This window comes from Anomalospiza imberbis, chromosome 28, assembly GCF_031753505.1.
Source record: "Anomalospiza imberbis isolate Cuckoo-Finch-1a 21T00152 chromosome 28, ASM3175350v1, whole genome shotgun sequence".
Taxonomy (NCBI): Eukaryota; Metazoa; Chordata; class Aves; order Passeriformes; family Viduidae; genus Anomalospiza; species Anomalospiza imberbis.
Window position 1 is genome coordinate 3,102,613 of NC_089708.1, and position 20,498 is coordinate 3,123,110.

The 20,498-nt window shown below is 44.0% G+C and overlaps 1 protein-coding gene and 1 long non-coding RNA gene across 2 annotated transcripts; one reads left to right on the plus strand and one right to left on the minus strand.

The window, feature by feature from the left end:
- Positions 1 to 133: 133 nt before the first annotated feature.
- Positions 134 to 14,629, minus strand: ADRA1A (adrenoceptor alpha 1A). The gene is made up of 2 exons (XM_068174614.1): positions 13,747 to 14,629; positions 134 to 2,793 (listed from the first exon to the last, which is right to left on the minus strand). The coding sequence occupies exons 1-2, from the start codon at positions 14,627 to 14,629 to the stop codon at positions 2,282 to 2,284; spliced, it is 1,395 nt and encodes a 464-aa protein (XP_068030715.1). The 3' UTR covers positions 134 to 2,281.
- On the plus strand, positions 14,494 to 16,422 carry LOC137463429 (uncharacterized). Its single transcript, XR_010993917.1, has 2 exons — positions 14,494 to 14,634; positions 16,338 to 16,422. It is a non-coding gene; the product is annotated as an uncharacterized lncRNA (long non-coding RNA).
- Positions 16,423 to 20,498: the final 4,076 nt, after the last annotated feature.

Sequence of the window (20,498 nt, forward strand, 5' to 3'; positions counted from 1 at the left end):
TCTTGCAGCAAGGGAACGGGGCCGTTTTCCTGCAGAAATTCTCTGAGGGAGCCAAAGAAATGATGCGTTTGTTGTTGCTGGCAAACCTGGCAGCAGCAGAGGTGTGGCTGGGATGAGGCTCACCTGATGCTGAGGACTAGGAGCTTTTCAGAGTCACTGGACACAGAGAGGTTCTTTAGAATCTGTTTGGTGACAAAAAAAAAGGATGAAGATGAGACCAAGACTTCATTATTCCAAACTCAGTCTCTGCTACACAGGAGAACTGTGCTACATCCATGTCCATCATGACACTGCCAGCAGCAGGTTGACTTATTTATCCTCGTCTTACAGGGTCAGATAATATTGCTACATCAGAATTGCTCTGGAGTTAAATTAATCCAGTTGTGGAAGCCTCCATGTGCAGCTCCGCAACAACTCCATGCCTGACACCGTGAAACCACAATAAATCTGGACTTACTGTAGCAGCCCTGTGTAAATCTCCCTGCTCCAAACAAGAGATGGCAAAAAGGGTCTTACTGGTCATAAAACAAATATTGGTTGTAGAATAAGACAGGGTTAGGCACCAAGAGTGTGCAGTGAATACTTTAAATCTTGCCAGTCTTGCTGAGTTTAAGGAGTGTTTTTTCAAAATGTTTCAAAATTCAGGTTTTGTCCCAATACACGTCCCACATATCTGAACATTTTTATACTGGAAAACTCAGCCATGAGTCTCACGTGACTTTCTTATGAGATTTCCAGCTTTTCTCCTTCTGCTCTTGGCTTGAAGCACCATAAGAATATTTTCTTACATGGTATTTCCACAATTTTAGCTTCAAATTCTAGGGCTGAAGATCCTTAAGTGTGAGGTGGATTTCTTATTTAAGCTAAAACTGGGATCATGCGACAGATTTGTGTTCTGCGAGTGCATAAATAAAAGACACATGAGGCAAATCCTCTTGACACTGGGGACTTAATACTGAGATAAATAATGATTTCTCATCAACACCACCAAGGTGTTGTTTCAAGACCCTGTCCTATGATAATGACTCTTATCTTGAGCCGTTTCCCTTTTGGAGGCAGTGGATCTTCAGCACAGGAGTTGACACAGACAAGAGTAGGGGCTCGTGTTGTTTCAAGGAGCTGAATTCTTGGCAGGCTCAGGAGGAGCTATGTCAAGAGCTGCTTATTTCTAATATTGTACAGAGAATTCCTCCCACTATTTCTTCCAGATGCTGGCCATCTCATTTATTTATTTATTTGGATTAGCTGTATTAAAATATAACATGCTTCCAAATGCTTTGCTCCCAAATTCCCAAGGGATGGCCCTTTCTCGTGGGGATGGATGTCCTTAAGCCTTTTAACATGTTTAACTCCCTCTGCTTAGAACAAGGGGAAAATTCCTGACTCTAGAGTACCCAGGATCTCACAGAAAGCTTTGAGCACTTGGTTACTTCCCGACTTGAAGGAGTAGGGAAAAGGAATGTGGCAAAACACTGGGCAGGGAGACAGGAAAGATCTGTAGCTTTTCCAGTGGCTGTGGCACTGATCTGGCCATTGAGCACCTGAGCAAAGAATTACTGAGCCTTTCAGCAGGTTCCTGATGGACTCAGAAGATGAAAAACAAAAGGATGAATGCAAGTGAGTTCTTTGAGCCTTGTTTGATAAGAACTTACCTAGTTTTGAGTTTTATTAGACCTGCATCAAGGCGCACGGATCGTCTGAACAAACCAGGGACACATGCAAATTTTCATTTGGTATGGTGTGAAGATTAGGGAGGCTGATTGTACAAAAAGGAAAAGTTCTCCTTGGTCTCTGCAGCTCGGTGGAATGCAATCATTTGGATCAAGTTTTCCTTGGCAATGGAGTTGACTGAAATCCACGGGTGAGGTTTGGCTTTATGGGGAGAGGTGGAATCACAAAGTGGCTCTGAAGGTGGAGCTGCCAGAGAGTGCTGAGGCTGAAATCAGCACAGGGTCTTTGTGGTCCTCACTTTCTCTTCCACTGCCCCTAAATGAAAGCAGTGGGAATTTAGAGGAGAATAGAGGGATAAAGCCTTTAAATGCCAAGGAAACATCTGGCAGATGCTGGACCCTCAGAATGCCATCCGCTGAAGCCATGCACTATCTTTGAGGAGCTCCATTCATGTTCCCAGCACTCATAGACATGCTTCCTCTAAAGATTTGGCCCTGTTTCACCTGTTCATACCTGGATCCTTTCAACTATCACGCCTATTCCTACTTCCCCATAAAAAGAGCAACATCCCATGAGGCCCCCAAACTGCCAGCCTGGTGCACCCAGCTGGTTAAACATCCTCCCCACTCTCGCTCAGGGAGATTGAGTGGATTTTAATGGTTGGCCCTTTGCAGTTCTCATGGATGAGACTCCCTGAAGTGCCTGCACAACAGCATTCCTGCAGGAACCCTTTGCTCTTGGCTTTGGCAGCTGTGCAGTCTTTGGAAACGGCGTTTTTGGTGGGCACACCCTGCACGGTGGAGAAGATCTTCCACTCGCAGACCCCGTCTGATTTGGAAATCTTGTAGAAGGTTTCTCCTGATCCCACAGGGATCCGGACCACCCCTTTGCCACTCTCCATGCTCTCGCCAGCAGGATGGTTGAGGTTGAAGCTGGGGGTTTGCTTCATTGCTGGCGGCTTCCTCAGGAGGCACTGAGCTCTCAGGACGTTATGGAACGCTTTCTTGAACTCTTGACTTGAGCATGGATAGATGATGGGGTTGATGCAGCTGTTTAAATATCCCAGCCAAAATGTTATTTTAAAAAGTGTGTCCGGGGGTTTGATTGCAGGAAAGAAAGAGCCTAAAATGGAAAATACACAGAGTGTTAGGGCAGAGGCAGTGAGGAATTGCAGGTAACCAAAGAAACTAAAACACTGGAAAAAAAAATAAATAGGATTCTGTTCCGTCTTGAAAAAATTATGATTGGAAACACAATTCCTGCAGGAACAAGTGTTTCAGGATCTGTGATGTCATACAATTGCATGGATGTTCCATCAGAAATCAAGTCAAGAGTGCTATTTTATAATTACAAGCATTATAATTCCATTTACAGATAGAGAGGCAGCCAGAGGGCTGATTCCAGGGATAGAGGAAAATTCCTTCCTCAGGGACTCCTACTTCAAGATTAATTACCCAAATGACAGCAATATCTTGGAGGTCATCCAAGGGGCTTCAGATGGCAAGAAAATGACACCATTTCAGAAGGGTTAGAGAAAAAAGGGATTAGAGTTGACTGTGTTACAGCTAAAAGTCTTTGAAATGATGAAGTATTGGGTACTCATATTCCCTGAAAACTTCAGAAAATCTAACTATCCACACCCTGCCTCAAGGAATGCATCTAAAATTGAGTGAAGTTAAAGGAAAGTTTCCTTCTCATATCAAGGAACACAGGGGAGGGTCTCATAGGCAGCCATGAGATGTGTGTATATATATTTTTTTTAATTTTTATTTTTATTTTTTATTTATTTATATACACACATATTCTGATATATACTTGCAAAGCTACCTTCCAAAGATGATTCAAAGAGCAAGAACTTTGACGGCTCCTTAGTAAGGAAAGTACTTTGGCACTTCTTTTTCTATAGAATGATGAGTTATCTGCTGATTTAAAATCTTCCAAATGTTTTTCCTGATACCAAACCTTTAGTTTTATTAAAAAAAAAAATCCCAGAAACAAAATTGACTTGTTTTGGATTTATAATTTATAATAAACAAATTTATAATAAACAGGACTTTTAGCACTGACAAATGCTTTTCTTCATGCTTCCCCTGGAAAAACTGTAAGCACGTGGAAGGAAATACTGTGGAAGGTTTAGGCATCAATGCATCCATCACCCTCTGCAAGTTTAACCGTGTCTGGGAGCAGCTCCTAAGCTTTACAGGGTTTGATCTGTTTGCTGGACCTCTCCTGGCCAAGGAAAAACTGATAATCCCTCTGAGGATGTGCTGATTGAAATCTGAGAGCTGCTCAACTGCTCAAAGCTTTTTCCTCAGTCTTCGTCAAATAAAGCTGCAGCACTTGCAGCAAATGCTTTCAAGTGGCCACGGCAATTCTTAGGGTTGTTTTGTCTGTGTGGGAATGCATCAAAATCCTGCCTGGGCCAGAGACGCTCTCGGTGCAGGGTGATTAATAACCTGCTCATCCTCCTGAACACAGAAGCTGCAGGGAAATGTGGAGCGATTTTGTGGTGGCAGCAGCTTCTGCGCCCTGAGCAGAGCCCATGGCCCAGGGACACTGCCGCCAGGGAGGGGACGGGACATGGGGCAGGGTGAGCAGCCTTGCAGGGGTCTCTGACCTGGGACCAGGCAGTGTGTGTGTGCTACAGCAGCAGAGAAGTGACACACAGTCAGGATCGTCACAGGATGCTTTGGGTTGGGAGGGACCTTAAAACCCATCCAGTGCCACCCCCTGACATGTGTAGGGACACCTTCCACTATCCCAGGTTGCTCCAAGTCCCATCCAGCCTGGCCTTGGACACTTCCAGAGGTCCAGGGGCAGCCACAGCTGCTCTGGGAATTCTATCCCATCCCCTCTCCACCCTCACAGAGAGAAATTCCTTCCCAATATCCCCTCCATCCCTGCCCTCTGTTAGTTTGAAGCCATTCCCCCTTGCCTTGTCCCTCCAGGCCTTGCCCCAAGTCCCTCTCCAGCTCTCTTAGAGCCTCTTTAGGGGCACTAAGCCTTTCCCAAAGCTGTCTCTTCCACAGGCAGTGCGGGGCATGCCACAGGAGCTCTGTGTCTGTACTGGGGCAGCTGAACCTCTGATGGCAATCTCAGATATGACCTGGGCACCAAGCATGGGTCTCGCTGCCTCCGTGGTAGCATCTGGTTGCTCTAAGCTGGCCCAGGTAGAGAAGTTTCATTATTACTTTCAATATCAACCGGATTTTAAGACCAAAAAGGTTAAAGAAAAAAAATGCTGTTTTGCAGTGAAGCACAAGCAAGCACACATATCCACAACCTAACCTAATTTTATTTCTCAGCAAATTAATGCTTCTCTCCTTCAGTGAAAAACAACTAAATAACAGTCTGTAAAAACTTTCTGGCTGAGGTCATTGGCAGATGAAAAATAACGAAAGGCTTCTCATGCTCAATTTTTTGGTTTGTTTCCTCATTTAAATGTGGTGTATCTGCTGCTTTTTTTTTTTTTTTTTGTGGTGAGAGAAAAGGTGAACCAAATCCCTGTTTAGGGAATCAGCTGTGTGAGGCCAAGTGTAAAAATGCGTAAACAATAACAATTCCTGTTTGCTGCAAGTCCTCGCTCTCTCCAGATGGAATGCAAGGGTTGTGCCAAAGTCTGATAAAAATAGAAAACAGCCAATGTCAGAGTCTGTCCCTTGCTCTTTTTTTGGGGTGGGATCTGCATGTTAATTTATTAATGCAGCCTTTTTTGGTTCATCAGTGGAGACGCTCATTGTTGCCTTGGAATAACACACAGTGAAAGAAAATGAAGGAGCTTTAACAGCACAGAGACTTTGCTATCTACAGATCCCACTACACACTGGTTTTCAGATAATCATCGAATGGTTTGGATTGGAAGGGAAATATCATCTAATTCCAGCCCTCTGCCATAGGCAGGGACATCTTCCACTATTCCAGGGTGCTCCAACCTGGCCATAGGCACTTCTAGGGATGGAGCAGCCACAGCTTCTGTGGGAAGTGCATCCCAGTCCCTCACCACCCTCACAGGGAGGGATTTCTTCCCAATATCTAAACCAAGTGTACCCTCCTTCACCTCAAAGTCATTCCCCCCTGTGTTATCAGTGCATACCCTGGTAAAAACTCCCCCTCCAGCCTCCCTGTAGGGTGTGACACTGAAATATCTGTCCTTCTATTGCAGCCACACAGTTACCTCTGTAGCTCAGAAATATTCCCTAATCTTTCCTGCTGAATACCAGAGTATCTAGGAAAAGGGGAAAAATATCTTATTTTCCAAATCCTTGAGGGATGGTGTTCCTCCCCGCAGAATCCTAAGAATGTGTCCCTTTCTTCCAAACCTTTAATATGCAGTGATGTTGTTGTGATCAATGTCAGTGGCTGATGGATCTGGTAATGAGCAGGAGGCATTTTCAAACCTGGTGACAAAGTAATTTTTTCAGTGCTGAGCCCTCAGAATGGACAGCTCAGGTCAGATGAACTCAAAGGAGAAATAAAACAAAGATTTTGTGTTTTTTTTTTTTTTTTAAACAATGACCGTAATTTATCATGACATCAAACAAGAGTGGTGAATTATCTTTTTTTTAGGGTGTATGGTACACATTCCCTACAGAGCAGTGAGCACAGGGAAAGCGTGTGGAGCTGGGATGAGCATTTCCATTCAATCCTTGACCATTTGGTGACTGCCAGTTCATTCCAGTTAAAGTTTGGACACTTGGACACCATCAGCTATGGCTGAGAAAACAGAATTATTGCACCCAATTCTCAGAGCAAATTTTTCCAGTCCTCTCACTCCAGACCAAGTGGAATCACAGGTGCCATCCAGGTGTCCTATAGGAGAGCTAGAGGGTGAACAGCAGCTAAGATATTAAGTTTTCACCCTAGAAATTAATTCTCTGTGCTATTCACTGGCCTTAATCTCTTCCTTTGCACACTGTCAGGAATTAAGTCATAAGTAGCAGCAAACCTGGTTAAAGTTTAAAGGCTTCGCCTTACACTGTCTCCCTGCAGTCTGTGCTGGAGGAACAGTAAAGAAAGCTTCAAGGGGTCTTTTAATGCATTTTGAATAATGGCTTGAGTAAATGACGCTGCAATTCCTTCTTTGTTTTCAAAAGGTTGAGGAGAATCAAGTATGAGTAGCACAATACAATTGCTTCTTGTAAAAGTAAATAAAATAAAATGTACTATGAGCCTCCCGAGGTCTTTTGCCATTAAGTACTTCATCACTCATCCCTTGAAATGTCAGGATTGCATTTTCTTCCCTCATCTTTTATTTTCCTGTTTGCCAGCTGGAAGTTTCTTCAGCTCTGAGAGATAAGATTGCCACATCCCTCCTGGTGAGTAAGTGCCAATTCATTCTTAAAGATGAAATTTGACTTTGTCATTTGTCACAAGTGCTGCCTGATTATGGGTTGTTTAAAAACCAGCCCTGATGTCATGCATCATTTCACTGATGGACAGCAGAGAGGGTTTTGGAACCTGCCAGACTGTAAAAACGTGTGTTATTTACTCTGCATCATCTCTGTCAGCACCATGGGAACCAGATCCCATATATTTGTGTGACCCATGAACCTTTTGTGGTGTTAAAAACCATCTCACCTACAAACCCATCTCTGCTACAAATCTATCTCAGCTATAAATCCATCTCTACTACAAATCCATCTCTGCTACTGAATCTTGCAGCTCTCTTTAGGTTTGCTGCTTTTTTTCCCCTCTTTTTATTTTGTGTAGCTTAATTTTGGAGACTGAGGCAGAGCACAAACGTCAGGTGGGGGTGATGCTGCTTCAGTGTATGGGGGAGATCAGGGTTGTGTCCAAAGAGAATCCCAGATTGGTTTGGGTTGGAAAGGACCTTAAATGCTATCCAGTGCCACCCTCTGCCATGGGCAGGGACACCTTCCACTATCCCAGGGTGCTCCAAGCCCCGTCCAACCTGGCCTTGGGCACTGCCAGGGATCTGGGGCAGCCACAGCTGCTCTGGGAATTCCCTCCACACCCTCCCAGGGAACAATTCCAATATCCCATCTAACCCTACCTTCTGGCATTGGGAAGCTATTTCCACTTGTTTTGTAATTCCCTTGTCCCAAGTCCCTCTCCAGCTCCTGAAGCCCCTTCAGGCTGGGAACAGGAAGAGTGCTGTGGTTACAGGGAAGCAAGGCTCAAAACTCAGGTCCTGGGATCTGCCTAGAAGCAATCATTCCAGAGGGCAGCAACTCTTCCAGAGCCATAAAGACCCAGAGGATGAAGCACAGAAAAGCACTGATATTCCAGAGGTAATTAACTGTGTACCACAGCCTTCCTAATCTCTCATGGCTCTACAAACATTGATAAATATGCTACATTTTATGTTCCCAAGCCAAGTGCTAGCTCTAAACTTTATTCCCCAAGACAAGTGCTCCATCCTGCATCTTAGGTCATGATTCAATCCACCCTCTGGAAAGTGGATTAAATATACTTATAAAATATACTTATATTAAATATAATTATAAAAATAAGTATATATAAGTATATATCTATATACATTAAAATATATATACATAAATACACACACACACACACACACACACACACATATATATATATATATATATATTTTGCTGCAGACATTCAAATCTGCCCCCTGTACACACATGACCTCTCCAATATGCTCTCATTGTTCCCTTATGGGAACTATTTTTTATGGAATAAAAAATGGTATCAAGGAACCGTTAGGCAGTAGGAAATGATCCTGGACTCAGCACAATCCAATTAACACAACCAGTGCAGAAAAAGCAGTGATATGAGGATGTTTTGCACTTTCCAGTTGTGCCTCCCCAGGGCCTAGAATATTGTGGCTATTCCAGAGAGAAAATGAGAAGGACTTTGTGCTTGGCTATCCCTGATCCATAATAAATAGGCATACAAGGAGGACCGAGTTTGTTTTCCCTCCCAAACCCCTGAATTCAGCTCTCTGTGGCACCATGAGGGTGTCTGGGCACAGGTGAGAGGTGAAAAGGTCAGGCAGCAGGAATGGGTCAGTCTGGGAACACTGCTCTGATGATTTGGATTATTTCAGATCTAATTTATGCTCTGTTTCATATTGTACCCACTTAGAATGGATGATATTTCTGGGAAATGTCTCAGCAAGCAACTATTTCCAGATTTGCTGTGGGCAGCTGCAGATTCAGAAAGCTGATAAAAAACCATGGGAAGGTAAACTGAGGTTTTGTTACCCGTGTGAACCCAAACAATCATATTGTTTCACAAATCAATGTAATTGTCACTCCAATTCCAGCTCCCAAGCTCTTAATGCAGTGGAATGGGTCTGCATCCCACTGCTGACATTTTGGAGATATATGATATTTGCCCTGAAGCCCTCACTCTTCAAGTCCTTCACTTAAAATAAAATAATTTTCCTTTAAGAATTAAAAAAAAAAAACTAACCAGAGAATAGTTTGAGAAGCTGGGTAAGTCTCAGGCCATCTCATGAGTTTGTTGTCTGTCATGATTTTGGAATCCTTGGAGTTAGAAACAAGAAATTATCTCCTTCAGCAAGAGCCAAGTATCTCTCCCATTATCCAAATTGCAGACAAATCCTGACATTTGCTCAGTGGGGTGGGAGAATCACTCACCACGGTCTTTCCATCCCTCCCCAGTGCTGAATTGTGCTGTGGCATTCGGGAGCGAGTGAAAAATGACACTCCTGCTTCCTTTACTCTGGGGCCTTGAAGGTGGTGGCTGCATGACGAGGGATATTCTGAGACAAGGATGAGGCTCCCGTGACAGGTGACACACACGGGAGAGCCACGGAAGTGGCTCTCAAAGCAGAGCACAGCTAACTGACCTTCCCTCCCTTGATTTTAGTATAAGTGGTTTTTAACATGGATTCCTCCCCTCCTTTGCTGTGTTTTCAGTCACTGGGACACATTTCAGGATTTGGGAATGGTGGAGAAATGTTGGCCCAGGGATGTCTACGGGATCTTTGTCATTAGCGGAGTTATCAACGCAGACCAACAGTGCTGTTCCAGTTTGTGATTATGGAAAATGCCCTTTGTCATCAGCAAAAATCCTAAAAAAACCTTTGCCATGGAAATGTCTTGTCTGTTTATCTTCATGGCTGAAATTCTCCCCATTCAAAGGTTTAACTCACACACACACTTGTGCTCCGTGACTCAATCAGTGCAAGCATCCTTCCCTCTCCCTGAGCTGGGATCCAGAGAAAGAGCTGGGGCTTTATTCTGAGGGATTTTTCCCACTTTTATATCTTTTTTTTCTCTCTTTCTCACTGAGAGAATGCTGAAATATTAATGTGGGGAGTCTGTGTTGGTGTGTGTTGCTACTCTGAGTCTTTTGACCCTCTGAGAGGTCATGTTGTGTCAACAGCAGAGACAGAAAAATGCACTTTATTTTTTTATGTCTAATGAAAGTAGAGTGGTTCGCTTTGACTCCATTTAAAAAAATTACCACAAAACAGTAAATAGAAACCATCTGCAGACAGGATTAGAGGATTCCCTTGACAGTGTTTGTGTCAGTTCACAAGACTAATTTACTCCTCGACCGCAAATACAAACACCCTCCAGCAGATCGTCTTTCTTACTTTCTTAATCACGAGAATGATTGACAAATGCTAAAACACTTCCTCTTCCTTGCACAGTTTAGGATTTTTTCCCCCTGTGGCCTCCTAGCTCAGACTTCTCCTTTTTATTTCTTCCAGCTTCAGAAAGCAACACCTACAAGTTGATCCACAGAAAATAGACCACAAGAAAAGCTCTGGGAACTTGTCTTCTGAGGGTTTGTTAAGATAAATCATCAGTCCCAGTCCAGGACCATTTTTGCAACACCCCCAACCCTTTTTTTCTATCAGTTCTGTGCATGTTTCACCTCAAAACGACCTCCAAGCACTGTCTTTTATCTTGCTGAAAATAAACTTTTTGAAGAATTCCCAGAACAACATATAAATGTCTTCCAGTTACAGGACAAGGTCTTGTAACACGAAAACTTTCCGTCACTGGGGGCTTTCACTGATTTCTGGGCTCTTCCAGCTCTGAGTCTTTCCATATCTGTCCCTCTATCTACATATATCCTATATCCCTTTCTAGAAATTGCAAGAGGAGAACAAAAAGCCAGATTGGGAATGCCAGAGCCCAACAAGCCCTGACTGCCCAGAGGAAGCTGCATCTGAGCCTCTCCCCACAAACCCCCTGCCCCTTGGCCCAGGAGCTGCAGATAAGCTCAGGCTCTTCTCCGTAGCCCTCTCCGAGAGATGCAGACAGGCTCAAAGCTGCTCTTTCCTGTCTCTGTTTTGTTGTTTTGTGTTTGTCAGGTGGTCACTGAACTGTCAGTTGAAGCTGTCATTGATGCCAGCTCTGCTTGGTTCTGCTCACAGGAATGAAAACCTGACTTCTACCAGTGGAAACCAAAGTTCTGACAACCGAGTGTGTTACAGAAGTTTTGAAAAGCAAATAATGGCCTCACTTGTTTTTCTGCAACAGGATTATAATTTCCTGGGTTTTTTTTTCCACAAACTTCAAGCCAAATAAGAAGAAGGTGTCTTAGATTATTGGGCTGCAGGATTTTGCACAGAACCTTTGGAATTAAACTTAATCCAAGATACTAAGAGAAAAAACATTCCTTACACAGACTTCATCTGGTACCTTTTCACCCCAGTTTCAATTAAAATAATTTCTTATGGCAGGGATACTCCAGTTGCTTCTCCAGTTATTTTCAGCAGCATGAGCCAACATGGGTATTTTGCCTTTCTCAGTATCCTTCTATCCCTCTTGCCCTTCCCATACCTACATTGCAAAGGTTCCATCCTACACTTCTGTAAACCTAGTGTTTCTTAATTAGATGCAGTTCTTGGCTGGTAGAGTGGATGTTAATGGATGTGGAAATCTTGAAGGTGCTGTAGATCACAGTGAAATTAATCTAGGTTTGGGGAAGTTGTGCTGCATGGAATGATGAGCACACTTGTCTGAAGAGGTTTCTGTAGCAGTTAAAGAGTGTCTGTCTTGTGGGCAATCTGTATCAAGTGGTCTGGCTGATGGACTCATGGAATTACAGGCATTTACGTTGGAAAAGACCTCTTGGATCATTGAGTCCAACCATCCAAGTCCACCTATAAATGATGTCCCTGCATGACACCTCCACATTGTCAAACCTCTCCAGAACTGGTTCATGGGACCATGTTTTGGTCTGTCCCATGGCCACAAAGCTGCAGAGCTGGTCAAGTTCTGGTTGCCTAGCCATGGATGTTGTGAGCCTCCAGCAGGATTTCAACAAGGAGGATTTTATACATCTGAAAAGTCAGACCCTGACAGGACCCCAAGATCCTATCAGAATCACTTCCCTTCCCTATCCCAAATGAGCCTGGCTGCAGGACAGAATTGAAAGTGATTGTTATCTTTTGGAAAGTGCCCTGCACCAAGATGAGTCCTTGGCTTTTTTGAGGACTTTTTTAGTGCCACTCATCTGTTTAATCAGTTTTTGGTTTTTTTTTTGTCCTTAAACAAAAGCAGCAAGTAGGTTTTGAAAGCCCTACAACATATGCTTTAAAAATGACCCAGTAACCCCCCAAAAAATAGAAAAAATACCTCCAGAGTTTCCTTACAAGGGATCAAAGAAGGATACAAAGCCATTCTGGAGCCCAGAAGGTTTTTTAAAACCAAAGCAAATTAATTAACAGTTTTGTGTGGGCAACCATATTTGCAGATGAAAAGTGTGTTTAATGCATTCTCTCAAACCCTTTTTGAGTATGCTTCAGTCATCTTGGCAAGCAGCATTCTGGCGTGCTGACATCCTGGCCAGCACGAGCCAGGCTCTTGGGGGCTTCTCCTTAGGAAACAGTTTCAATCCAGCCTTCCCAGTATTGACCAAGCGGAAAAAATTCTGAATTTTTTGTTTTTTTCACATTAGCAACAGGTTTATGTGTGTCTTGGTAAATCTTGGTAAAACCAGTAAAGGTTAATTGAAAAAGAACCGTTATTTATAAGTTTGAAAAATCAGAATTAAAAAAAAAAAAAAAAAAGGAAAATAACCTCCCCAAAATCTTTCTTTTCATGTGAGGCTGTTTTACCTTTTCTGAATTGTCCATATTGTTGTCTTACTAACTAAAGCTTCCATAAAATCTTACTTTATTTTTCCTGTACAGCATAAGCCCTTTCCATAAGAAAAGCCCTGAAATTGAACAAGTCACAGATTTTAGTTTCCATGTTTGAAAAACCCAATATTTAATGGCAGGGCCCAACTCAGGGAGATGAGCCATGTCCCTCTCCCTCAGCTATAGGTATGGAATTAGTATTCTGCTTTTCCATCCTGCAACTGCATCAAAGGTAACTGAGCAAGGTTTAATTAAAATTCTAATTACTTCTTCATATTCCAGCAAAGCAGAACAAATTCCCAGCTTTGCTCCTGTTTGGAATGACAACTGGAGAATAAATATTCATCTCCAGCATGGTGGCTGAGCCAGTGTTTGGCCAGTGGGCTCAATGGGTTCCCAGAAAAGATGCAATCCAGAACAGTATAAAATTATTTGGAAGGACCCTCACTGCTGTCTCCTGACTGCTCATATGAAAAATTGGATTAAAAGATTAACTTTGTTTGGAGTTATGGTATCGCACAGGATGAATTTCCTCTTAGGAAGCAGGTGTTTTTTTCTTTAGAATGGGAATCATCAATGCTGAGCACTCCAGGAGATCTGTGAACAGCTACTTCAACCCTGAATGTATTTATATCCTGACCTTTTACACGTTTAAGTTGCCTGGCTGCAAACATAAACACACAAACCCCTAAAGATACTATTCCTATAGCAGAGATGGTCACAAATATCTGCTCTAGTTCACAAAAGAGGATTTTCTATGTGGAAAAAGTACAATATTACTTCCCTGGTTTTCACAATTTTGCTTCTCATCACCAGGGACCACTTTTGGTCTAATTTAAGACTCGTGTTTTTTTCATGGTCCCTGCTTTGTGGTGGTGAGTGCTTTGTTTTTTGACAGCTTTGCAGTACAAAATTGTTCCCTCAGAGCTTTTCTGGTCAGCGTTACCACACCCAGCCACAAGCACAGCCCTCCCTGCCCAGAAGGTGCTGGAAGACACACAGGGCTTGGCTCTACTTACCAAGAGGCATTACTACAAAAAATGGGAGCCAGCAGAGAACGAAGCATCCCACAACTATTCCCAGGGTCTTGGCAGCTTTCTTTTCCCTGGAGAACTTGAGCAGGCGCACGGAGAAGTGGTGCTTGCTCTTGGGGTTGGGTGCAGAGCTGCTTGCACCAGGTATGTTTTTGCGGTGGATGCGGAGGGTCACCTCCTCGGAACGGGATTTCTCTGTCTTCAGCCCGGAGGTCAGCCCTTTGTTTTCCCTTTTGGCCACCACGTAGACCCTGCAGTACATCACCAAGATGATGATCAGGGGGAGGTAGAAGGAGCCCAGAGCTGAGAACAAGACGTAGCCAGGCTCCTCGGTGATCTGGCAGATAGTCTCATCCTCCGGGGCTGGCTCCTTCCAGCCAAAAAGGGGCCCGATAGAGATGACCAGGGACAGTGCCCAGACACACAGCAGGGCCAGGAGGCCCCTCCTCTCTGTCACTATGCTGGGGTACCTCAGTGGGTAGCTCACCCCGATGTATCGGTCGATGGAGATGATGCACAGGCTCATGATGGAAGCAGTGCAGCAAAGCACGTCAACAGCTGCCCAGATGTTGCAGAAGATCCTCCCAAAGACCCAGTAGCCCAAAATCTCCATGGTAGCTGAGAAGGGCAGGACGGTAGAAGTCAGGAGGAGGTCAGCTACAGCCAGGTTGATGATGTAATAGTGGGTGACACTCTGTAGGTGTCTGTGGCAGGCTACGGACAGGATAACCAGGATATTACCCAAAACCCCAAAAACAATCAGCCCCCCTAGAATAACACCCAGTAAGATGGCCTTGGAAATGTTCACAGGCTCCACAGAGTGGGTGCAGTTGGAGCACTCGGAGGAGTTTCCAGGGAGGAGAGCCATGGCTGGTAATGTCCATGTGAGGCTGCTGAACTTCACCCCCTTTCCAGGCAGGAACGGTGACAAGATCAGGAAGGTCCTATAGGCAACATTTGCTTAGCCTTGCTGGGGAAAAGAGTTTTGGAAGAATGTTTTAGGACTGCAGCACCAGCAGCAATGAGAAAGATCCAGAAACATATCAGAAACAAAGCTTTCAGCAGAATAACATGGTTGATACTCACCAGTTCCAAGTCAAGTTTAACTCCTTCTGCATTTTCCTTGGGGTGCACAAGTGGGGCTACACAAACCTGAGGCTGTTTGTCCTACTTTCCAGGGTCATGTGATAAGAAATACTGGAGCTGCAGGTTAAAATAATTTCTGTCTTTTGGGGAAGGTTCTGAATTTAAGGAAAGTAAATATTCCAAAGGGTCTTCAATTTAGCTTCTGAGGAAATCACTGATGCTTTTAATTGCCTCATGTTAGTCCTGATTCTGCCTAAAAATTGGCTTAGAAACCTGACTGGATGGGGGTTTCTGCTGTGTCTGCTCTGCAATTTTGTTTGAGATACCCATCACTCCCCATCCTCAGGGCTTAGGCTGTCAGTCAGAGCTTTCCATATGTGGAGCACTCATCAGTTGAGGTCTTGGGCTGCAAATTAAAGCTCATATACATCTGCTCCTGGCTTGCTCTGAGGGGGAGAGTGGAGTTTGCCATGTGCACAGGGCCACGCTCTTGTGCTCTCTGCAGATCCTCACCCCCCTGGAGAAGACAAAAACACGAACAATGCAATTCCCAGAAACCACACTCGCTGCTAGGGTTCCCATATAAGAATAGAGCAGGAGGCTATTTTAGGGCACTTTCCTCAGGCTGGCTCCAGCCAGTGGAACCAACCTTTTCCAGGCCAGCACTGTCTCACAGCAACTGAGAGATCCAAGTGGATTTTCCCACCTGAATTTTCCCTTCTTTATAGGGCTAGGCATCAATCCTAATTATTAGCTCACCTGCAGAGACCAGTTCTAGGAAAGACAGAAGCCTGCAAGGCACAATTCAGGATTATACAAACTGTGCAGCAGATTTAGAAGCTTGGAATTTAATCTCAGGTTTCTTTATTAAGCGAGACCTTTCCCCACTAAAGTGTTAGTCCAGTTGAGCAGCCCATTTTGAAAATCTATAGGGAAAAGCAACTCCAAGCCAAGCCGAAGACGTTGCAAGGAAGAAGCCTCCTAGTAAGTGGCACAACATTTCAGAGTATCTGGAAGCCAAGCTCAGCCTTTGCTGACTAAATATGGAGAAAAGGTACCTCAGATGAAAAAGTGAGGATTAGCCTGGGAACTGAGACCTGGGGGGCATGGAGAGGAGAGCTGCAAGTGGAAGCCGCAAAACCTTCCCCAACATCTCCATGTGCATATAGAATTTCCATCCCAAATATTAATCAGAGGTGAAAAACCACCACTAAGACCGTGGCTGTAAAACCCCAGATGAGGAAGGACTCTGTAAGTGTCCTTTGGGATGAGTCCCTCAGGTCACACTTTAAGCAGCAACAACTGTCCCATTTCCAAACCTTCACGCTGAACTTTCCGGCAGACAACAGCATTTCAAACCCTGAAGCCCCAAAATTCCCAGTTCACAGGCAGGGAGGAGGGGGGAAGGGGGAGATGGATAGGTATCACACTGTGGGAATTTTACTTCAGCACACTAAAATGAAATAGGATCTTATTTTCTTTCCCACCAGATGGAACAAGTTGAGGAATAATCCCAAGGAAGAAAAGCACAGATTATCTAAGCGCATACATGAAAAGTGAGTGTTGCATCGAGCATCTCTGAGCATTATACTTGTGGTCATTACCAAATAATGCCCAGCCTGTGAAGATAGCTGATGCTGGGAAGAGCAGACCCCAAGCTGCTATGCCTGCCCCACACCCACCTCTTCGGTCTCCAGAAGGCAGCACAGCTCCTGTGAGTATCTGGAAAGGAGATTCTCAGCACAGCAGGCTCCTCTTTCATGCAGGGATGGGGCTCTGTGCCTGGAAATCCTCTGCTTTGCTCCCTTTATTGCCCCACTGGTATTTCAGCAGCCGGGAGTGGGGCTGGCTCCCTGTATGCCGCGGCTGTGAGGGGCTGGCTCCAGGCTCCCTGGAGGGATCCGTGCCCGTTCAGAGCTCAGCTCCACACTGGCAAGGAGCAGCAGGAACTTTGCTGCTCTGCTATGTAGCAGAGCAGTAGTCTTACCATTACCGTAATTCACTGCCACTCCCGTATTGGCCAGAAAGAAAGAGCACCCTCAAGTGTGGTTTTAAATCTTCCTTTCTTTTCTTTTTTTTTTTTTTTTTTCCACTCAGACTCCTGCAGAGACCAGAGAGCGGAAGACAGATGACAAACTCCTGTTCATGACTTAATACAAAATTTTTGGGATCTAAAAAGAGAATTTCCTGCAGGACAAATGGAACAAGGAGATGAAGGCAGGACACACTGCATGGGGATTCTGCATGGTGGGGTAAAGCACAGCTGACTGGAGATGGGGGTTTAAGGGGGAAATTCCTCCAGCAGAATGTGCTGTTGAAGGGAGGTTGATTTTTCACATAGCTTTTAATGGCAGTTAAAAAAAAGAAGTGTCCAAAGTCCCCAATGAAGAACAGATACAAAAGTGATGTCCTGAAGTGAAGGGGACACAGAGTGGTATTTCATAGCCAAAAGCCAGCAAACCCTGCAGCCACAAGGAAGCAGATGAACTATGTGCCTGTTCTTGCATGACAGACTCTCCACCTCCTCCTCCTGGGCAGTAACTTAGAGAGGGAAAGTTTGGGTTTTTGGGTTCAAGAGTTTCACAGACAGAGGCAAATTTGAGTGATGCTCAGATTCACCCAGGAGAGTACTGAAAGCAGATCTGTGCTTATCAGCAGCTCTGATCACTGGTCCAACAAATTTAGAGTGCCTGCTTGCTTCTGGGATAGCCATGGCTACTGGAGGAAAAATTGAAAAAGCAGCTCCCAGGAATGTGCAATTTGTGCAGGTTGGGCAAAGAGTCTGGGACAGTGTAGTCACTCTTTTAGCAGCTCCAGCTACACCATCATTTGCTGTCTGTTTGAAACTAAAAAAACCCATGAGAAGAAATGGCAAAGTGAGGGGGGGGGAAAGAATAAAAAAGAAAATAATTCAAACTGATTTTGAGGAACTTGCAAACTGCAAAAATGATGTGCTTTCTAAATGCTCAACTGCACCTTCTCCACAGTTTTCTTGCCACAGGCGGTGCCTATTCTGTTGTACATCTACAGAAGGTAGACATTTTTTTGGAGGCTGCTTGGAGGTCTTGTCCTTCCCTGAGTAACAAAGGGTGCTGGAAGAGAGCAAACCCTAAATGGATGAAGGGAATCCTGAGTTACTAAGGATGCTTAAAGTCTGTGATTCAACAGGTTTATTTCAGATGCCTGACTTCAGGTGAGACAACTCTGTTTCCATCAATTCATTGGGAAATGAGTCTAAATGACTGACGGGAGGGAAAGGAGCTGAACCCCACTCTGAGTTTTGTTTCTACTGGTACATAGACCAGGCCATACTGATGGCTTATTTCAGGCTCTTAAATGCACCATGGAAATAAATACATTTATATTAATGGCTTTAGTCATTAGTATACTCAACGTATCAGCTCATCTGTGAGCAATACCCTTGTTAGAGCCATCTCTCCAGAGTGCAGGGAAGCAGAAGGAAGTGACAGCAGATTTTGTCCTAAAAATCCTCAGAGAAAAATGAATTTATGGCAGTGAAGAGCTCATACACCTGGAGACCACCAAGAGGGTCAAGAGGGTCATTAAACACAGTGCAGAATGTCCCCAGGCAGGGACAGACAGGGCAGGATTAGTGGCACATCAACCTTGGTGAAGCAATCTTTGTGCTTGGCTCTGGCAAGACGTGCTGGAATTGTCTGTGTCCAGTGTAAAAGTTTTGGATTAATCAAAGTTTGGGAGAAAGCAGTGAGAGGGATGCAAGTCTATAAAACAAAAGGAGGAGCTATTTAATCTCAATGTTTGCACCTCTAAAGACAGATGAAAGCTTGTCCATGGGGTTCTGAGTATCTACCACTGGAATTTTGTAAGAACATATTAGGCAAGGATCCATGACAGGGTTTTACTCAGTTTTCATCCTCTATTGAGAAAGGATGAACTGTCCCCTGGTGTTCACAGTGTCATGGAATGGTTTGGGTTGGAAGGGACATTTAAAATCATCTAATTCCAACCCAAAGTTTTGTGCCACCCAAAATGATTTTCCAGACAGAGGCAGGTCTCTGAGTTGTGTAAGGAAGGAACAAAGTCCTGGATGAGCTTCTCATTCCATCTTTGATCTTTGGCAGGTCCATTTCTGGGTGTATCTTTATCTGTGACATGGAGGAAATAATGTTTTTGTCCTCTTTCTCTTATTCATTTGGATTTCAATCCTTCTGAGTAACGTTTGTACCTGACTCTGCCCAGTTAGCATCCACAAGTCAGATCCTGTGCTTTCTGTGTTGTTAATTATACTCATTAGCACAAGAGTGTCCCTAGAGAGAGCTCCTGGCAATCCACAGCTGCTCAGCTGCTTTTCAGCTAACAAATGTTAAAATCAGAACTCAGAACCTTAAACCCTGACTTTTGGGCAGCAATTGTGTCTTCATTACAAATATCTCACCAAAGGGCCTGAAGGCATTTGATGAAGTGTCGTTGGTAATCTGCTCAGCTCAGTGCCAGACCACGCAGGCAGCTGGACCAGGAGTGGAGGAAATTCTATGAGGTGCTCCAGACTTTGAAATGACTATTTAGTTGCCCAGAAAGAAGTGAAAAAGGTTGTTTTGATGAATCATCCCTCAGATTTTAGCGAGGGTTTAACTTCTGCTTGGATAAGAAAGAAGACCCAACCCAAAGGCAAGAGATGTTAAATGTTGTCTATTAAACTTGAAGCTGGACTCATTCCACTGTCTTTTAGGACTAGGACAGCCTGAAGCTTTTAGCATGACTGAGTTGAAGTTAAACTGGAAAATTCTGAGTGTTTAGAAAGGAAAAAACCCAACCTCGCATAGGGACTCAGAGTGAGCATTCAAAATGTGGATTGAAAAAAGTGTTAGAAATAAAAAAGACTGAAATTTTCAAACCACGTAGATCTGTCTCTGATCTCATACTTAATTATAAGATGTCTAAGTATTAGAGGTTTCTTCATCTTGGGATTCATAGGGACTTTTTCACCATGTTCCTAAATCACTTAAGCACAGGCTGGCTGAACAAGATCCATGCTTTTGCATAAATCAAGGTAGCCTCATTAAAACCTCAGGGTACCTTCTTAATTCTCCACAGATGAAAATCTGAGCCACTGGATTTTGTGTACAGCTGCAGGTCTGAGAGGAGCTGTTAAATGTTTATTTCTATGTAACTCACAATGAATTTCCTGGTTTGATTTATTACCTGATCTGATAAAATCTGACCACATATGAAAGACAGGGCTGTTCTGTAGCCTCAGAAAGACTCATTTTACCTAGTGCTGAAATAAATCTACACAGAGATGAGTGCTTGCCCTAGCTTTTATCCCTCCTATGTCTTGCTGCATCTTTCCCATCCTGGCACTGCTGCTTCCTTTGGGTGAGAGCTCACACTACTTCTCTGAGCTTTAGCTCGACATTCATCTTTAATATGTAAAATAGTTGGGAAATTGAAGATGTGTCTAAATCATGCCTTCTTGGACTCATTTAAGTCCTTCCTTCACTCTTTTATTTGCTGTCTGCCCACCTGTGAGAAGCCACAAGATCCAATGCACTGGAACACCTCCTTCATCCCACTGACTTGATTTCAACACCAGAGCATCTCCCTTCATCTCCCTTTCCCATTCCAACTTTTGGCAAGAGCCCCCCTCAGGGCCGGAGCTCTGACTGTGT